We start from the raw sequence: 18875 nt of genomic DNA, 5'->3' as shown, positions 1-18875 counted from the left end.
TCCTTTTAGTAGAAACAGGATGGAACACTAGATTTATAACACAGATGGGCCTACACCGATCAACCACATCATTAAAAACATCTGCCTAATATTGTCTAGGTCCCCCTTGTGCCGCCAAAACAGCGCCAACCCGCATCTCAGAATGCTATTCTGTTCTTCTCACCACAATTGTACAGAGGTGAGTTACCTGAGTTACCACAGACTTCGTCAGTTTGAACCAGTTTGGCAATTCTCTGTTGACCTCTCTTCAACAAGGCATTTCCGTCCACAAACTGTGTTTAAACGGCGTTATAGGTAGTTACTAAAATCTTTCTTATTTCTGCAATTATGTATGAAACAACTCCACAATGACTTCAGTTTTGTCCAAAGGCAATTCTGTACATGTCAAATAAATATAATGTGCTTTTTAAAATCAAATGAATTGTTATTTTTATTTATCTGGTATTTAATAGGAGTTAATGAACACTTGAAGATTTGACAGTGACATAATTTTCACAAATATTGCATTGGTTTTGTATGACTGTATAATTTAAATGCAGATTTGTTTTACAGATTTCATTTTTAGTACAGATAGTTTTGTGAACTGATGTTAAATTATTACTAATTTAATAGATATACTCAGTAAAAGGTAAACCTACAGGTACACATCCACAGGGTTACTTAAAACTTTATGTGGATGTCTAAGAAAACAAATTACGTGTACAATTATTTGTAACAAACAAATAAGTCTCTCTGACATCAACATGCAACTCTGGGGATGGTGTGTTTATGTGATTTATGTGATTTATGTGTGTGGGATTCAGCCCAAAAATCATTTCAGTTTTGATTTGGTTTTGGAGTGATGAGAAATTTTTCTATGTGTAAAAGTGCTGCTGTGGGTAGAAACTATTGCATCTATCAGTGTTTATGAGACTAAATAGAGTTGATGCTACACATACTAACAGCAGGCAAGGATAAAATGGATTACAAGGACAGAAAAAGTTCCTCATCACTGTAATATTCACACTTTAACTAGAGCTGCAGTAATGATACGTACCATCTGATGGCACTATGGTCCCACAGACAACCCCGCTAGTACAAACACATGTGAAGCTTAGAAGAGTAAACATAATCTTCTGTGATTTGGACAGCTTGTCTCCCACACTGTCCCAGAATTTAGCGCAAAACAGCATAATTCCTTGTATGGGAGGCAAGTGCATTCATCCGGAATATGTGGGCTGCACCACTGGACTCGACCCAGCAGCATCTTAATCACAACACAAACAGAAGGTTTTCTTCATCATGGTGGTAAGATGATAAGTACAGTGAGCTTCCAACCATCTACATAAAAACTCTTCCCTTGACAAACCTTCAGGCAGAATATTCATTATTAAAGTGTCTGTACAGTTTCTTTCCCTTCATTCAAAATGGCCACATTGTCCACTACTAAACCATGATGTTTTTTAATTATTTACAGCATTTGTTGTGTCATCCGAATGTCCAGGCCTCCAGCTCCAGAATCGTGAAGTCGTTGTTCTCAGACAGGCTGCAGTTGTTGAAGGTGAAACAGGGACTGCTTCTGCCAAAATATAACCTCTCGTCCACCCACAGACCAAAGTGACCACTAGGGTGAAAAAAGAGAGGAAGAGAACAATCAAGTTGAATCAAATTCAAAATGCAAATGAATTAGACATGTTACCCAGCCCCCTTTAGATGGACTTTAAATACACTGCCTGGTTTAAAAAAAATAAAAAAAAAAAAAGTAACTGTTTGGATTTAAATAAGCAGATACTTAAGAGCCTATGAGTGGATCATTATTGCAGTGATTAATATGTTTCAGCTGGCGACAATTCTTTTAACCCTGACTGATGCAATGTGTAGCAACTAATTTCTTAAACAACCATGTCCGAAGACTTATCCCATGGTCGTGTAGAAGAACGACAATGCAAAGACTCATTGGGCTCAAATTGAGAAAGAGTGGTTCACGGAGAATGAAGAATCATTTTCACACATGAATTGGCGACCACAGAGTCCAACTTTAACCCCATTGAAAGTCTTTGAGATGTGCTGAGACTTCACAGAGTGGATCGAATCTCCAGTAATCAATACAAGATCTCAGCCAAAAATTTATGCAACTGGGTGAAAATAAATGTTGTGTCATTGCACAAGGTTGTTGAAACAATGCCACGAAGAATGCATGCTGTAATCAAAGCTAAAGGTGGTCCAACTAAATATTCAAATATGCAACTTTTTTTTTTTGGCCAGGCAGTGTAGAATGTTTCTGATGTCAAATAGAAAGCAGATAAAAATGCATCTGTTCCTGAGCATTCTCATACCACTGAATGCATCATAAAGGCATCTAGCAGAGTGTTAACTATTAATATGCATCTGCAAATGCATGCATCAGCCTGTACCTTCCTCCGCCAATGGCAAAAGAGTCCAAGTCTCCTTTGATGAAGAAAGAGTTCTCTCCAGTCCAGCGGAAACACTTTATGGAAACAGAGCAGCATGGAAGATCAAATGTAAAGTCAAAGTGGTTTAAAGGAATATTCCAGGTTCAATACAAGTCCAGTCGACAACATCTGTGGCATAATTCTGATTACCTCAAAAAATAATTTAGACTCGTCCCACCGTTAGTCAACATTATGCCACAAATGCTGTCGACTGAGCTTAACTCGTCTTGAGCCCGAACAATTCCTTAAAAATAAATTCCCATTCAATCTGATCTCATGATTTAACACCTGTTCATTCGTTTCCCTCAATGATACTAAATAGGAATATGTTCAAACATGTCTTTATTGGAATTTACCTTAAAGCGAGGGTGAGACAGAAACAAGAAGGTCTCTCCAGTGCCATAAAAGGCATCACTAGGATGCAGTGGATGTGAGAGGAAGGTCCCAAAAACCTGCAAGGAAGTAAAAACCACTCAAACAACTAACCAAATAAATGTACAAAAGTAAAACATCTGACTTCAACTAAAATTAATAAAGTATATGGACCTTAAACCTTCAAATATCTACTGCGATCAGAGATGTGGAAATAATGTATGACCTGATGATTATAATCCTTAATGAGAATCAGCACAGGTGAGTCTGTGGTGCAGAGTTTTCTATAGAGAGTCTTGAGACTAGCCCCATGTTTGTCAGTGCTGTACGACAGCTGCCATTTGTATCCGATTGTTCGTGGAGGCAGCTCTCGAGAGATCTAAGAGAGGACACAGGATAAATATTTAATACAATAAACTCCAGTCACAGTCTTTATTTTCCTGGGTTAAATGTGTACAGACCTCTTTGACTTGTTGGGCATCCAGTATGACACTCTGGTTCAGTATGTGACTCAGACTATCGGGTTCAGTTGAGACAGAAGCTCTCAGCCCACTCTCCTCCACAGACACAATCTTTACAGGAAAAACATGTGTATGATTCACTAACCCAAACACATTCAGGAACACATATCAGAACTAACTACATTTAAAGAAACAGCAATGCATTAACATAACCACAACATTTTAACTACTGTATGTGTTAAAGAATAACAAAAATATTGTTTAAAATCATGTAAACTCTTTATATAGATTAAGACTCCCGTTATATCAGAAGCCAACTAAAAGCGGTTTTATTTTACATGGACGTGGTTGCCTCATGGAGGCCGACATGTTGCAATCATGTGATCAATTTAATCACTTTATCTCTGAAAGACCCGTTACTGGGCACTTCTGTTTACCAAATAAACGAATCACTACAAATAGGACATTTCTACAATGGCATCTGTAAATTAAAACTGCTTTTGCACAATTTTACATCACACACAACAATAAAATGTATATTGCTTGATTGTAAAGTTGGTATGCTCCATGTTCCCTCCAAAATAAACCCGATATTTGATGTATCTTGTTCCAATTATCCAGTTTATATATTTAATAAATAAACTGATATTCAATAAATATTGAATTCCCAATACCCACCATTGGTGGAGTCAATGCTCGCATGTCTCATGCAACGGGTCTCTCAGCAAACCGCAGAATTTTTATAGCACCACAGTGTGTAGTTTTTTGAGAAAATTTACCAACAAATGGCTTACAGTTGTCTATGAATATCCCATCAATCTCTAGAGACCAATCAGATTTAATACATTTTAATGGGGATAATTCATCCAAAAGTGGACCTTCAGTCATCATTTGAACAGGCCGTTAGAAAATGCACAGTAAGCTTAATGGTTGTCCACTCTCTCACAGGACAGAGGAGTGATCAGCAGCACTTTCAGCACTAAAGCTGCAGGTTGGAGTATTCTTGGACAACCCTGGAAAGGCCTGTATGGCCCTTCACAACATAAGCCAGTAGGAACAAACGCTGCAGCATCTCCTGCATCAACAAATGCTGCAGCTTCTCTTGCATCCAAATACACCTCAGCATCAGAACATCTTTTACTAAGTGGATATGGGGCATTTTTTTTGTCAGGTAACATCAATTTGGAGCCCGCACAGCCAGGAAGACCATCCACTACTCCTGCATCCTGAGATCTAGTTACAGACATAACCTACAGTCTTGCATTTGGACACCAGATGCTATTTAAATTGTTTTCAGAGTTTATTTTGAGACTTTACATCTGAATTATTATTATTTATTTTTTTACATAAAACAAGCTTTATATTAAAGATAAATCAACAAAATCCAGTTTATTACTCTTTTTTTATTATTATTCAGAATCCAATAAAAATACTAGACAAATACTTATTTACTAAAATATGCAAAAAAGACTTGTTTATAAAATACTTTAAACATTTGTACAGATACTTGCATATATACGCACTCTTTTATATACATATTTGCAAAAATATTACTTGAAAGATCTTAAACTTAACCTCAGACATCTATTGTGGATCAACTTTTGCAACATGTCAGCAATAACAGCAGCAAATCTGAAATCCTCACTGTCCTGCTGCATGGCCCTCTCCCAGTCCAGCTGATCCAATATACTCAGTAAGGCGTCTTCAGTGGTACGTTTCCTTTTACGCATTGAGTCAGTAGATGTTGGTGAGGCAAAGGGAAGGTTTGAGATGTTCGAACAAGGCGAGTCTGCATGTGACCAAGGCAAGGGACTACGATTGGGAGATGGGGAGGGTGGAAGATGTGGGTATGGGACAAGGGGCAGTGGTGAGGAGCTCCTGCAGCTCTTTGGTTTTACAGGTGCCAGATTGGATGTGCAGTGGTTTGTCTCAGTTGCTTCTCATTGGGGGCCACTTCATCTTTTCCCTTAATAAAGAAACAATTGAATTATTTTCAGGTCTAAAAACAACAACTTGTAACATACTGAACAATAGAACTAATTGATAAACATGTACATGTGAAATCTACCAATATGTGAAAAGTTGTTTTACAGTATTTCCAGCTAAACTTTATGCAACCCCGGTCTCAAAAGTTGTGTAATATATATATATATATATATCTCACCTATTAATAAAGCAGGGTCAAAATTTAACTTTATTAGGTGGCATAATTTGTCCACAGGATCTGATTTTTAGCAGGATTTTGTTATTTTTTATTTAAAATAAAATAGTTTCATCTTTTGAGTTAGTGCAACACAAACTGATGAATGAAATGATATCTTGAATGATCATTCAAGCAAGTTGCTTTGGATAAAAGTCTGCCGAATGCATAAAGGTAAATGTAAGTAAAATACTTAAGTTTAAAACATTTATTAAAATCATTTTCAATTAATACATTACCTCAACCAATGGCGCGAGTTTGGAGATAGGATTAACTGTTTGTCCAACCAATAAAATAGGGGGAGTGTTAAGGAATTTCTTTGAAAATAATCGTAATTTTTGCAAAGCCGTTTGGTGCCGCTAAGGCACAGAAATGACACTTTCCTTTAAAATCACGATCATCTATTAAAATAAATTGTAAACAAATAAATGGTCACGGTCTGATGAGTGACAACACGATTTCAGACGTGACTGTAATGCAATGGTCTAAAAAGGACAAAAGTTTGTAAAAAATAAAAATAAAACGACAAAAACAAAATAGTTTGGCTGCAAGACTGTAATTTGTGTTACTCACCTCCACATTCTTGTTGATCTTCTGCAATTGAACGTTTGTGTTGCTCTCCTCCACCTGGACGTTTGTTTATATTATCCGGTGTCTTATAAATTGCGATAAACAGTCCAGCTCTGTTAAGAGCCAACTTTGTCTTTTGTAACAGCTTCTGCGGGCCTTTCTCTTGCCCCTCACAAACTGGTCTCTCATATACTTCCACACTTTACGGCATGTTGCCTTTCTTCGCCCAGGGTGGTTGCCATCTCGTTCCACGCATTGTGCATCAACATAAATACATCGTCTTTACTTTCACGCAGAGCCGGATCATAGATATGACGGTGCAGACGTACTTGCTCAGTCAACCTGTCAATAGAGGTTACAAAAATTCGCAGGACCACGCAAAAGCCTTACAGAACCAACGCATAAACTACCGCAAGCACGATGACGTCACTTTTGCGCGCTCAGTGTTTACGCGACTCTCTTAAGGTTGCCATGTCGGCTGTTGTAATATATATAACATGTCACGGTAAATGTGGCATCTTTTTCTCTTCTGACTGTCGTGAATTATCTCTCTGGGTTATCCCCCGTATTTTGAAACGTCGTGGTAATGCAGTAGTGCAGTGTTACTCAATTCTTTCCTGGAGTATCACTACTACACATTTTGGATGTCTCCCTTATTTGACACGCTCAATTGAGACCATGAAGCACTCTAATAATTAACTAATCAAAAGAATCAGGCGTGTTGGATAAAGGAGACATGCAAAATGTGTTGTGTTAGTTGTATTCCTGGAAAGGATTTAGAAACAATAGGGATGGGCGATCTTTCGATCAGATACCAATACTTTCAAGTCCAATATCATTTTATGCTATATATTTTGCGATTTCTTGGGATAAAATGGGTTATTTAAAATATATATATATATATATATTTTTACTCATAATTCAAGTCATTATTATTATTATTTATTTATTTAAATTTGTGAGCCTAAACAGAAAATTATTAGACTTCGGTTTTGTTTCCTCTTACAAAAATTAACCATGGTTTCACTACGACTACAGTAACTATAGTTTAATCATGGGATTTAGTTAAACCATAGTTACCACACAATTAACCATGGTTACTACTAAAATATTACTGTAGTAAAATCATGGTTAACTATTACCAGTAATCATCCAAGAGATTATCTAATCAGCCAATCATGTGGCTGCAGTGCATAAAGGTCAGGAGCTTCAATTAATTTTTACATCAACCTGATGGGAAATGGGAAAAATTTGATCTCCGTGATTGTTTTTTTTTTTTTCTCCGTGATTGTGACCGTGGCATGATAGTTGGTGCCAGACGGGCTGGTTTGAGTATTTCTGTAACTGTTGATCTCCTGGGATTTTCACAAACAACAGTCTCTAGAATTTACTCAGAATGGTGCCAAAAACAAAAAACTTCCAGTGAGCTGCAGTTCTTTGGACGGAAATGCCTTGTTGATGCGAGAGGTCAACAGAGAATGGCCAGACTGGTTCAAACTGACAAAGTCTACTATAACTCAGATAACCACTCTGTACAATTGTGGTGAGCAGAACAGGGTTGGTGCTGTATTGGCGGCACGAGGGAGACCTACACAATATTAGGCAGGTGGTTTTAATGTTGTGGCAAATCGGTGTGTGTGTGTGTGTGTATATATGCACACACACACGCACACACACACACACACACACACACACACACACACACACACACACACACACACACACACAGTTGAAATCAGAAGTTTACATACACCTTAGCCAAATGCATTTAAACTCAGTTTTTCACAATTCCTGACAGTTATGCATAGAAAACTTTCCTGGTCTTATGTCAGTTAGGATCACTACTTTATGTGAAATGTCAGAATAATAGTAGAGAGATTTATTGCAGCTTTTATTTCTTTCATCACATTCCCAGTGGATCAGAACTGTACATAAACATTGTTAGTATTTGTTAGCATCACCTTTAAATTGTTTAACGTTTGGTAGCCTTCCACAAGCTTCTCACAATAAGTTGCTTGAATTTTGTACCATTCCGCAATACAGAACTGGTGTAACTGAGTCATGTTTGTAGGCCTCCTTGCTCACACATACTTTTTCAGTTCTGCTCACAAATTGATTGATCGGATTGAGGTCAGGGCTTTGTAATGGCCACTCCAATACCTTGACTTTGTTGTCCTTAAGCCATTTTGCCACATCTTTGAAGGTATGCTTAGGGTCATTGTCCATTTGGAAGACCCATTTGTGACCGAGCTTTAACCTCCTTGCTGATGTCTTAAGATGTTGCTTCAATATATTCACAAAATGTTCCTTCCTTATTATGCCATCTATTTTGTGAAGCAAAATAGTGTGTTTCAGTGACAGTGTTTCTCCTGCAGCAAAGCACCCCCACAACATGATGCTGCCACCCCCATGCTTCACGGTTGGGATGGTGTTCTTCGGCTTGCAAGCCTCACACTTTTTCCTCCAAACATAACCATGGTCATTATGACCAAACAGTTCAATTTTAGTTTCATTAGACCAGAGGACATTTCTCCAAAATGTACGATCTTTGTCCCCATGTGCACTTGCAAACTGTAGTCTGGCTTTTTTCTGAGGTCTTTGTTGATTTCTTTGATTTGCCCATGATGTCAAGCAAAGAGGCACTGAGTTTGAAGGTAGGCCTTAAAATATATCCACAGGTACACCTCCAATTCAGTACATCTCCTATCAGAAGCTAATTGGCTAATTGTATAAAGGCTTGACATTATTTTCTGGAATTTTCAAAGCTGCTTAAAGGCACAGTAAACTTCTGATCCACTGGAATTGTGATATAGTCAATTAAAAGTGAAACAATCTGTCTGTAAACAATTGTTAAAAAAATTAATTGTCATAAATGTCATTAGATGTCCTAAATGACTTGCCAAAACAATAGTATGTGTGTGTATACATACATACATATATATATATATATATAAAAAATATATAATAATAAAAAAAAAAAAATGTTTACCATTTTAATACACTAAATATAACAATGTCTACTAAGATGCAAGTATAAACACTGGACACAAAAAACAAAAACAGGACTTGGGGGACACTTTCGTGTTCTGGAGAAAGGTGGATAGAAGTTTACCCTGCAATAGATTTACTTCCTTAATGTGAAAAGGATCCATTGGACTACTTTTAAACTGTTGCTGAGGTTTGAAGCTTGACATATCCCACAAATTAAATTTGTATAATGGTGTACAGGGAAGGAGCAAAGGGATGACAAAAATGTGGATGGAAATTTATTTAAAAAGTTATGAAATGTTCTTTCTACCTTTAAAAAAAAAAATATGCAGAATATCTACATAGACAAACAACTTACAAAAGACTCCCTCAGCTGTCTTCACATTGTCTCTCCCTTCCACTGTCAGAGAGAGTGCAAATGGTCCATTGTAGCCAATCAAAACAGTTCCTTATTGTGCTGTAGCGCTAGGTTAGTTCATGGCCATTTACATGATATTGTAGGGTTCTGTAATTCATTCAAATTTGCAAAGTGACAGAAAATCTCTTTCTACTATAGGGTCTAGTCTTCAGCCGAACACACCTTCACAGCCTCATGAAGGTTTTATGGATTGTCAGTTAAAAAACACAAAAGGTCATACTAAAACTAAAAGTTTTCCTACAGCTGAATTTGCCACAGTGACCCATTGTCACGGTCACCTTAAGCTTGCTCACTGGGGGTCTAAATAGAAATAAAATTTTTTTCTGCTATTTTAAGATCATGTTACAATCATGCTATTTTTTTAAACTGTACTATTATGACTCGATCTTTTTTAGTAAATGACTGACCTCCCAATCCTCTGCCCGGCCTTCTCTTGGAGACCCATCCTCTTCCTCCTGCTCCTCCTCATCCAGGAGCACAAAATCCTCTTCATCCCTCTCTGCTTCTTCCTCCTCACCTCCCTCCAGAATGCAAAGGTCTGGCCTATGCTGGCTCAGGTAAGCATACATCTTGTCTGAACTACAGCACAAAATGAGAGACACAAAGAGTGAGATGGAGCAGCTTTTATAGTAGTATAACAGAACCAAATTTTTAAACATCCAAATCTGCTGTGTCTTGCTGTTTATTCATTTCACCAAGCAGACTGTCCCATCTCATCATATAGTCTAAGTAAAGCTGAAGTACCTTTCTTGCTGCATGGTGAACCAGGCATCTCTAGAAGGGATTTTAAGTTTAGAGAAAGGAATTATCTTCACATGCTGCTGTTTCTGGCGAATTTTCACAAACATCAAAGATCCGGCTATACCACTTCTTGACGTAGTAGTACCGGGGCCTGATGAGCAAAGAGAGAGATAATTAAGTGAATTCAATAAGGAAGAGAGAGAAGGCTTACTGTAATTTTTATTCAGTACAAGTAGGATTGGGAATAGTAAGGAAATGGAAGATTCCTTTTCTGATTCGAATTGTATTTAATGGGTATGATAAACGATTCTTTAGTAATTAAAGAATAATTATTTCTAACTACATGATTAACAAAATCAAAACTATAATTTTTTTTTGTAAAAAGTACCCTTATTGCATCAAAACTCATAATTCAGACAGCAAAAATATATATATACACACACACACACACACACAAACAAACAAACAAACAAACAAACAAACAAACAAACACTCACTCATTCTTTATTATTATTTTCACATTTTAGAATAATAGTAAAGTCATCAAAACTATAGAATAACATAAATGGAACTATGGGAATTATGTTGTGACTAAACAAAATCCAAAATAAATAAAAACCGTGCTATATTTTAGCATCTTCATATAAGTCACCCTTTGCCTATAATATGCAGACATGTACTCTTGACATTTTCTCAACCATCTTCTTGAGGTATCACTCTGGGATGCTTTTTAAATGGTATTGAAGGAGTTCCAATCTATATTTGGGCACTTATTGCTTTTCTTTATTATTTGGTCCAAGTCATCAATTTCTTTTCTTTTTTTAAATTAAATTGTAATTTGATAATGAAAATATTTAATATGGTGGCATGATTATATTTTTGTCTACAAAATTAATTTCAAACATTTAAGCATACGCCTTCAGATCAAAATATTTTTAAGATCATGAGAAACATTTCAGTCGTGTTTCAAAAGTTTTGACCGGTAGTGTATATATATATTTCAGTGCAAGTTGTGTGCGGATGCCGCGGAGAAGAGTGTGAAGCCTCCACACGTGCAGAAATATTAATTTCTGAACTCTTCCTAAGTTAAAACATTAGTATTATGTTGTTTAAAAATGAATATTAACTTGTTTTCTTTGCATATTCAAAGTCTGAAAACACTGCATCTTTTTTGTTATTTTGATCAGTTGTCATTTTCTAATATATATATATATATATATATACACACACACACACATACAACTTGCCATGCACCCCACCGAGAGTGAGAACCACATTATAGTGACCACGAGGAGGTTACCCCATGTGCCTCTACCCTCCCTAGAAACCAGGCCAATTTGGTTGCTTAGGAGACCTGTCTTGAGTCACTCAGCACGCCCTGGATTCAAACTCACAACTCCAGGAGTGGTAGTCAGCGTCAACACTTGCTGGTATTTTAAAGTATGGAACTGTTTCTGAATGAGGAGTACCAAAATACTCTACTGTTGATTACTGAACCTCTGAACCTACCTGCATGCCAGCAAAATTGTTTGAGTTGCGAGCTTACCATATGAATCTGCAGCCGCAGTTTGCATTCCTCCAGACTCCAAAGTAAGCTGTCTCTCAGTCTCAGCCATGTCCCCACTCTCTCCACCTTCCTCATCCTCTTCCTCAGCACTCACACTAAGAGTCGCTAGCAAATCATGGGAAACAGAGGACTCCAGAGCAGACTGATGGGAGCTGCACTTGGTTTGCTTTTGGCTCTGGCTATGCTTTTTGCTCTTTGATGGCTTAAAAATGTTAAATCTGAAAGAAAAAGGTTTGAAAAAACAAAACATTAATGGAGTGATGATGAAAAAGGCTGAATCTCTGCCTTGAAAAAATATTCAAGTTTTTCATTATTTTGTTTCCTAAACTAAATCTTTCCATCTGGGCTCTCAGAGTCCAACTCTATTTCAAGAAATATTCCAGGTTCAATACAAGTCTTTTTGACTTGTTCCTCAATTTCTTTAAAAAAAAAATGGGTTACAGTGAGGCAATTACAATGGAAGTGAATAGGGCCAATCCATAAACATTAAAATACTATTTCAAAATTGCCACAAAATGTAAACTATATGCATGTTACCTTTATTTTAGTGTGATTTTACTAAGTAATGCAGTCAACACTAAAACGACAGTAAAAACAGCAATTTAAACAACTTAACAGATCAAATGACACAGTTTTAATAGAAGAATGAATAGAGCTTTTCTAAAATTATAAGCTTCACATTTCTGCCTTTAAACCCTCCAAAACTTGGCCCCATTCACTTCCATTGTAAGTGCCTCCCTGTAACCTTGATTTTTGCTTTTTTAAAGAAAGGGAATAAAATAGTGGAAATAAGTCCCTCAATTGTTCTAAGTGTCAAAATGCTTGATCCCATATATATATATATATATATATGTATATATATTTTTTTTTTGTTTACAATTGAGGAACTTGTATACAACTATTACACAAGGTGCAATCATGAACTGATGCTCAAGAAGACACTACTATATGCATACTATACTTTATGTAATTATCTGTAATGTAGATTGTGAAGAGCAGTACTAAATAAAAATGTATTTCTTATATTTGTATAAATTATGAAAGGGGTGTGAACAATTGAGACAAAAGAGAATGCAAACTTATCTTCTCAACTAAACTCTATACAATCAAAGTATATACTGATTATTAAACCTCAGATTAATAAGTTATCAGCTGTCTTTGAGCAATTCTGTGATTTGGTGACTAAAAACAGCTATTTGGCTCCTTAAAGTTTCAGTTCAGGAGCCAATGGCTCCAAAGTAATTTGTTTAGTCTGGATTATGCCACAAATGCTGTCGATTGAGCTTAACTTGTATTGAACCCGGAATATTCCTTTAAGAGCAGAGTGGAAAATTATATGGCTAACTCTGAGCCCCTCCATAAAAATCTTCACATATACTGGCCTGCATTAAAGAAGTAAAGCAGAAAGCACCTGTGTGAGGTCTTGTTGAAGTGAACATGAGAGATATCCGTGTAGAAGCATACTGACGTGATATCATTCACAGAACAAGAGAACACATACTCCTCACAGCCATTCTCCTGCACAAGTGGGTGACACTTCTGAGGGTCAAAGAAGATCTTATTGGGCATCACCAGCAATATCCCAGAGACCACACCCTAGTGAGACAGGCAGAATGAAAAATTAGTACAGAAAGACTGGGGTCTTTAATAATGCTGCTTGGTACTAATGTAGAAGAAAAAATAAATTCTCAATTCACTTGGCATTGACAGGTTTGGAATATTTTTCATTTTGGACCCTGTATTTAATCATTCTCACCTTTCTTTCTGTGATGTAACGAGAAAATAGTTTTAGGCATGACATGCCTGCTGGCCCCTCGCCTTGAGAACATTCAGATGGGAGAGTCAACAGACACACCTTTCCATCAGGTAAAGACACCGCCTCCACATCCTAAGAGAGATGAATAAATGTCACACAAGGCAACAGAAAATAATCTATTGTGTTTTACATTGTTCAGTACTGCATAATAGAAGCTCAGTTTGTTCAACGTCACAAAAGGCCTGCTACCCTTTGATTTATTGAGCTTTGGTCAGACCAATCATTATAGCTACACACCCATGCATTAACAGTGTTTCTAAACACACATCCCCTCTGACACACTCTCTCACCGTCAGCTTGTCATATTCCGCATCTGTTGAAGGGGACACAAGAGTTGCAGTTCCCGCAGTAGGATCAAGGCTGTGCTCTTGTCTTGGGCCTGTCTCAGAGGCCATTTCTGTAGACGATGAGGCCTTGTTCTTGGGTATCTGTTTGAAGCGTTTCACAAGGAGAGACATAGTCACACAGACAATGTACTGTTTCACTTCCCTTCCTAACACACTGCTGTGCATCCCCTCATTTCCTTACTCACAGCCCAGTGATATCAGTTGATTGGACAGACCTACAGCAGCCAGAATCTCTAAGCCAATCATATGGACATAAGTCATGCAAATCAAGTTTCATGTTTTATTTACGACATGTAGTGAAATTCTTGATACGACTTTTCTCCCCACAGTTTACAATAAAGGTTTTATATATATATATATGAGAGGAGTAGAAATAGAAGTAAAAACACAAATATAATCATAGGACATAGTAGTGTGACTGGGAGCATTTCACGTCCTGTGCACCGATCATTTTCATGCCATTTGCAGTTTTATTCTCCCTATGTATTTTAGTAAACAAGTAGTAAAGTTCTCATCTTATGCATGGTGCAAGCAAACATAAATGAAGAGCTTCATTATTTTGGAGGTGTTTAAAACTGTAAATGCACACACACACACACACACGTATAACAAGTATTGGTATGTTGAAGTAAAGAAAAATACCTTATAAAATGCAGGAACATTTTCTTATTCAATTCTTCATAGTTCTAAAATGCTATTTAAAACATGTATCATCTAATATGCAAAATTAAAAGAACATTAAGCACAACTCCTTTTCTGATCTCATTGTTCTTTCCATAAAAAGAAAGGTGGAGTTCCCTTTTGATCCATAAAAGCTGCTCAAATCAATGAACTCTTAACACACATTATTCTCTGACCTTCCAAGCTCGAATTTATACATTGCCTGCAGCTATTCCCAGATCTACAGGCATGCAAAGTTTTGAGAATAAAATGCAAATTACAAATCCAGAATAGTTTGTTGTTCATATACTGGCATCTAGTGATTTGCATAGAATTAACTATTAACCTGTAAAGATTTAACTTTAAACCTAATGCAAAACCATCCAGCATTTTGAAAACCATTTCTACTCTAGGCTTGAAACTACTAAAACCCAGCATGCGTCACTATTTTAAGGAGCTCCTTAGAGTATATGGTGGGATTTATTTTTCTAAAATATTTTTGCGTTCCCTCGCAATAAGTTTTACATTCCCTTGCAGGAAATTTACCATGGTATTACTACAGTAACCATAATTTAACTTTGATATTCATAATGAAACCATAGTATGCGTGGGACAGAAAATGTATTGTGAGAGAATGCAAACTGTTGTGAGGGAATGCAAAACTTATTGAAAAGGGAGAGCAAAACTATTGCGAGGGAATGCAGACTATTGCGAGGAAACACAAACTTATTGTGAGGGAACGCAGACTACTGCGAGAGAACGCAAATGATTGTGAGGGCAAGTAAAAATACTTACGAAAATCAATTTCCGCCCTGTCCTCTAAGGGGCTTTGCTTTATTTGAAGTCGAATTAAGAAACTGAGATCCAGAGTTGCGGAGTGTTTTACGTTCGGTGTTTATAAGCAAAAGTTACATTAGAGAAGAAACAGTATTCAGACACAGACAGAGGCGTGATCTAAACTGAACCTTGAGTTATTTTTTTGTACTTTAACTGCAGGCATTTTTCTACACCATACCAGGCTGTGTGTAAATGAGAGAGAGAGATGAGCCCTAAAAGAGTGAATCATGCTCAAATTTAAACATGATGCAAACAAATGACAAAGATAAAAAAACTACTGCTACTGCCTTCTAGAAGTCTTATCTACATAGTAATTTAACATTAATTACTAAAGCTTCAGCAGATGATATTCTCCCATAACACTTACTGTAAAGTTTCCATATTCTCCTTGAAATATCCATTTATGTGAAAATCAAATAGTTTAATTACAAATGTTTAAAAGCTTGACTTGGTGGAGTGGGTTGTTTAAGTTACCTTTGTTCTAAAGTCATCAGTGCATTGCAGTAATTTATGGTGTAACACGTTGGCAGTCATATTTACGGAGGCCGCAGTCATTTATAATTAGGACTGTGGAGGAGTGTGTGAGTAAGTAAGTTTCACTCACCCCATGTTCGTGGTTTCTGCCTGACTCAAAATTCTTGGTTGGGAATGCTGCCTCTGTAAAAGTAAAATGCTGAACACTTAGAAATTAGATACATGAAGTTAACTCCTGCTTAAGTAAGAGTGTAAACCATACGTTTATTGGTCTAAGACACAAGATGTGTAATGTATTTATTTACATGGTAATAAAGGGTTTTTAAGGTTCAGTGGCACAGCTGTGTAAACAACAAACACACTGAAACACATTGAGCTTGTGTGGCATAGAGGACTGGCGTGAGTGACCGTAGTCTGAGAAAACAGTCATGCACTCAACTAAACTAGACCCTCTAGACTTTCCAACCTGTGCTTGAGTCACAGTTGGATCCAAGCATGCTATTTACAATAATCACCCAGGCTCATGTTTGTGTCATTCTGGAAATACTCTAATTTAAATAAATGTAGATTTTTTTATTTATGTGCACATGCTACATATATAGTTTTATTGCAAATCTTTACTGCAGTAGTGAGATTCTTTCAATCTAAAAATGCATAATTTTAAAAGGGATAGTTCATCCAAAAATGTATATTCTCTCGTTTACTCACCCTCATGCCATCCCAGATGTTTGACTTTCTCTCTTTTGCTGAGCACAAATTAAGTTAGAAAAAAGTAAAAAAATAGTAGGTCCTTTCAATGCAAGTGAATGGTGATCAGAACTTTGAAGCTCCAAAAAGCACAGAAAGTCATAAAAGTAATCCAATTCGACTCCAGCGGTTAAATAAATACCTTCAGAAGTGATATGAAAAGTGTGGTTGAGAAACAGATCACTATTGAAGTCCTTTTTTACTATAAATCTCCACGTTTATCTGCCCTCCCAAGAACCCTTTTCTCTTAAGAATTGTTCTTCTTTTATTTTTGGTGATTTACAATCTTCGTGCATATCGCCACCTACTGGGCAGGGAGGAGTATTTATAGTAAAACGGGCTTCTGGAGTCTTTTGGATCACTTTTATGCTGCCTTTTATGTGCTTTTTGGAGCTTAAACATTCTGATCACCATTCACTTGCATTGTATGGACCTACAGAGCTCAGACATTCTTCTAAAAATCTTTTTTTGTGTTCTGCAGAAGAAAGAAAGTCATACACATCTGGGATGGCATGAGGGTGAGTAAATGATGAGAGAATTTTCCTTTTTGGGTGAACTATTTGTTTAAAAACCAAACACTATAAACTATGCGAGGCCCCACAAATAAGTTTTTGGTTAAAAACACCAAAGTATGTGGTACTAGTGAACTTTTCTGATGATCTCTGTTTTCTGTACAGTAAAATGCTGTTCCAGTGTGTAAAAGAGGTGTAAAAGTTGCAAAATCAATGTATTATGCACCAAAAACACATAGTGTGTACATGGCCAAGTGTGTTGCTAGGTGCCCTACAATCATGAAAGAGACACAGAGAAAAGATATCCAGGGCACAAAGCTCATATATATGCAGGAGGTCATTCACATACCTTTTAGATAGTATTGTCTAAGTTTAGGGTTTCGAATTTGGTGAGGTTCGGCACTCTTTCTCAATGCACCCTGAGCTCCAATAGAACATGGTGCCGTAATGAAGCCTGGGGGCTGCGTAATTCCAGCCGGTAACTTTGATCCCAATCTAATGAGAATATGATGAGACTGATCTATAAAGAGGATCTATATTCATTTAAACAACAAAGTAAAGGAATCAGAGCCTTACCTGTTCTTAACATTTCCAAAGTAGCTGGCCCTGCTCTTGTCTCTCTGAGCTCTGTGGTCCATGAGGTCTCACTACTGGGATCGACTGGGCAACTGGTCAGTCAGAGATTTTAACCCTATCTATGCAGAAATCAGTGTTGTGACAATTCCCCTCCTCCTCTTTCTTCTCACCATCCTCATCAGCATTCTCTGAACTTTACAGAATACCTGCAATATTTGTAAGAGAGAAGAAGAGGTAAAAAAAAAAATACATTTGTTAATTTGAGAAAATTAAAGTAAAGGGTCACTTTTCACCCATATTTAACAAACACAGACGCTGCCAAACCGAAGTACACATTTAGGCAGATACATGCATATATGTGTGCCCATCAACAGAATATTAATTAACAATAATATTGTCTCATCTCAAATCCATATACATTACATACATAACCATTAACTTATGTGCTCAGCATCACAAAGACCAAAGTTTGTAAGCAAGAATTCAGTCATTTAATGGAAAATAAATAATTAGGTCCAAAATACAGTGGAGCAAGATGATGTTTGATAGTGTCCCATGTCTGATAACTAATATCATTCCTGTAGGCCAGAGCAACATCCAATGTCGCAATTTTATAACAAGCAGCCACAATAACACATGTATACAATGTTAATAAACACAAAACCGCTCTCTGATTTCGTCTTATTCACCGAACCCTCAATAGATAATTATTATCTTTCCTGATTAACATTCTTCAGCAGTATCTCTGAAGATGAGTCAGACATGGCGCCTGGTGTTTTGATGCGTTTTCCCAAACTTGGCATCTAAAATCACCAAATATACCAAATATATAACTTACCTCGGTCTATAATAATTCCATATAAGCAGCTGATCTGGACACTCCGCATGATGCTTTGTCATGTGTTTTGATGCCACTGCAGTGAGTGAATCTGTCACCAATCTAAATAAGAGCGCTGCACATTAAAACTGAAGCACTTTCTCTGAAATTTCAAATTATGGCTCAGTCTTTCCAGGATGAATAATCGTTCTTATTTTAAATGTATTATTTAAGAGATTTATGCCTATATTAGTTACAGTGCATAATGGCAATGCGGCATATTTGAACTTTGTACACTTTTATGTTGAATCTCAAAAAGATCACGATGGCTTTCGGAAAA

The 18875-nt window shown here is 36.8% G+C and overlaps 1 protein-coding gene across 1 annotated transcript; it reads right to left on the bottom strand.

The window, feature by feature from the left end:
- Positions 1–441: 441 nt before the first annotated feature.
- si:ch211-15d5.11 (oxidation resistance protein 1) lies at positions 442–18851 on the bottom strand. Its single transcript, XM_052146118.1, has 15 exons — positions 18557–18851; positions 17719–17924; positions 17492–17637; positions 16014–16066; positions 13856–13993; positions 13506–13637; positions 13161–13345; positions 11729–11967; positions 10186–10333; positions 9849–10020; positions 3266–3376; positions 3031–3183; positions 2789–2884; positions 2394–2467; positions 442–1603 (listed from the first exon to the last, which is right to left on the bottom strand). The coding sequence occupies exons 2-15, from the start codon at positions 17778–17780 to the stop codon at positions 1468–1470; spliced, it is 1845 nt and encodes a 614-aa protein (XP_052002078.1). The 5' UTR covers positions 17781–17924; positions 18557–18851; the 3' UTR covers positions 442–1467.
- Between the last annotated feature and the right edge of the window lie 24 nt (positions 18852–18875).

This window comes from Xyrauchen texanus, chromosome 16 (genome assembly GCF_025860055.1).
Source record: "Xyrauchen texanus isolate HMW12.3.18 chromosome 16, RBS_HiC_50CHRs, whole genome shotgun sequence".
Taxonomy (NCBI): Eukaryota; Metazoa; Chordata; class Actinopteri; order Cypriniformes; family Catostomidae; genus Xyrauchen; species Xyrauchen texanus.
Note: the sequence above shows the minus strand (reverse complement) of the source record. Positions and strands in the feature narration are given on the sequence as shown.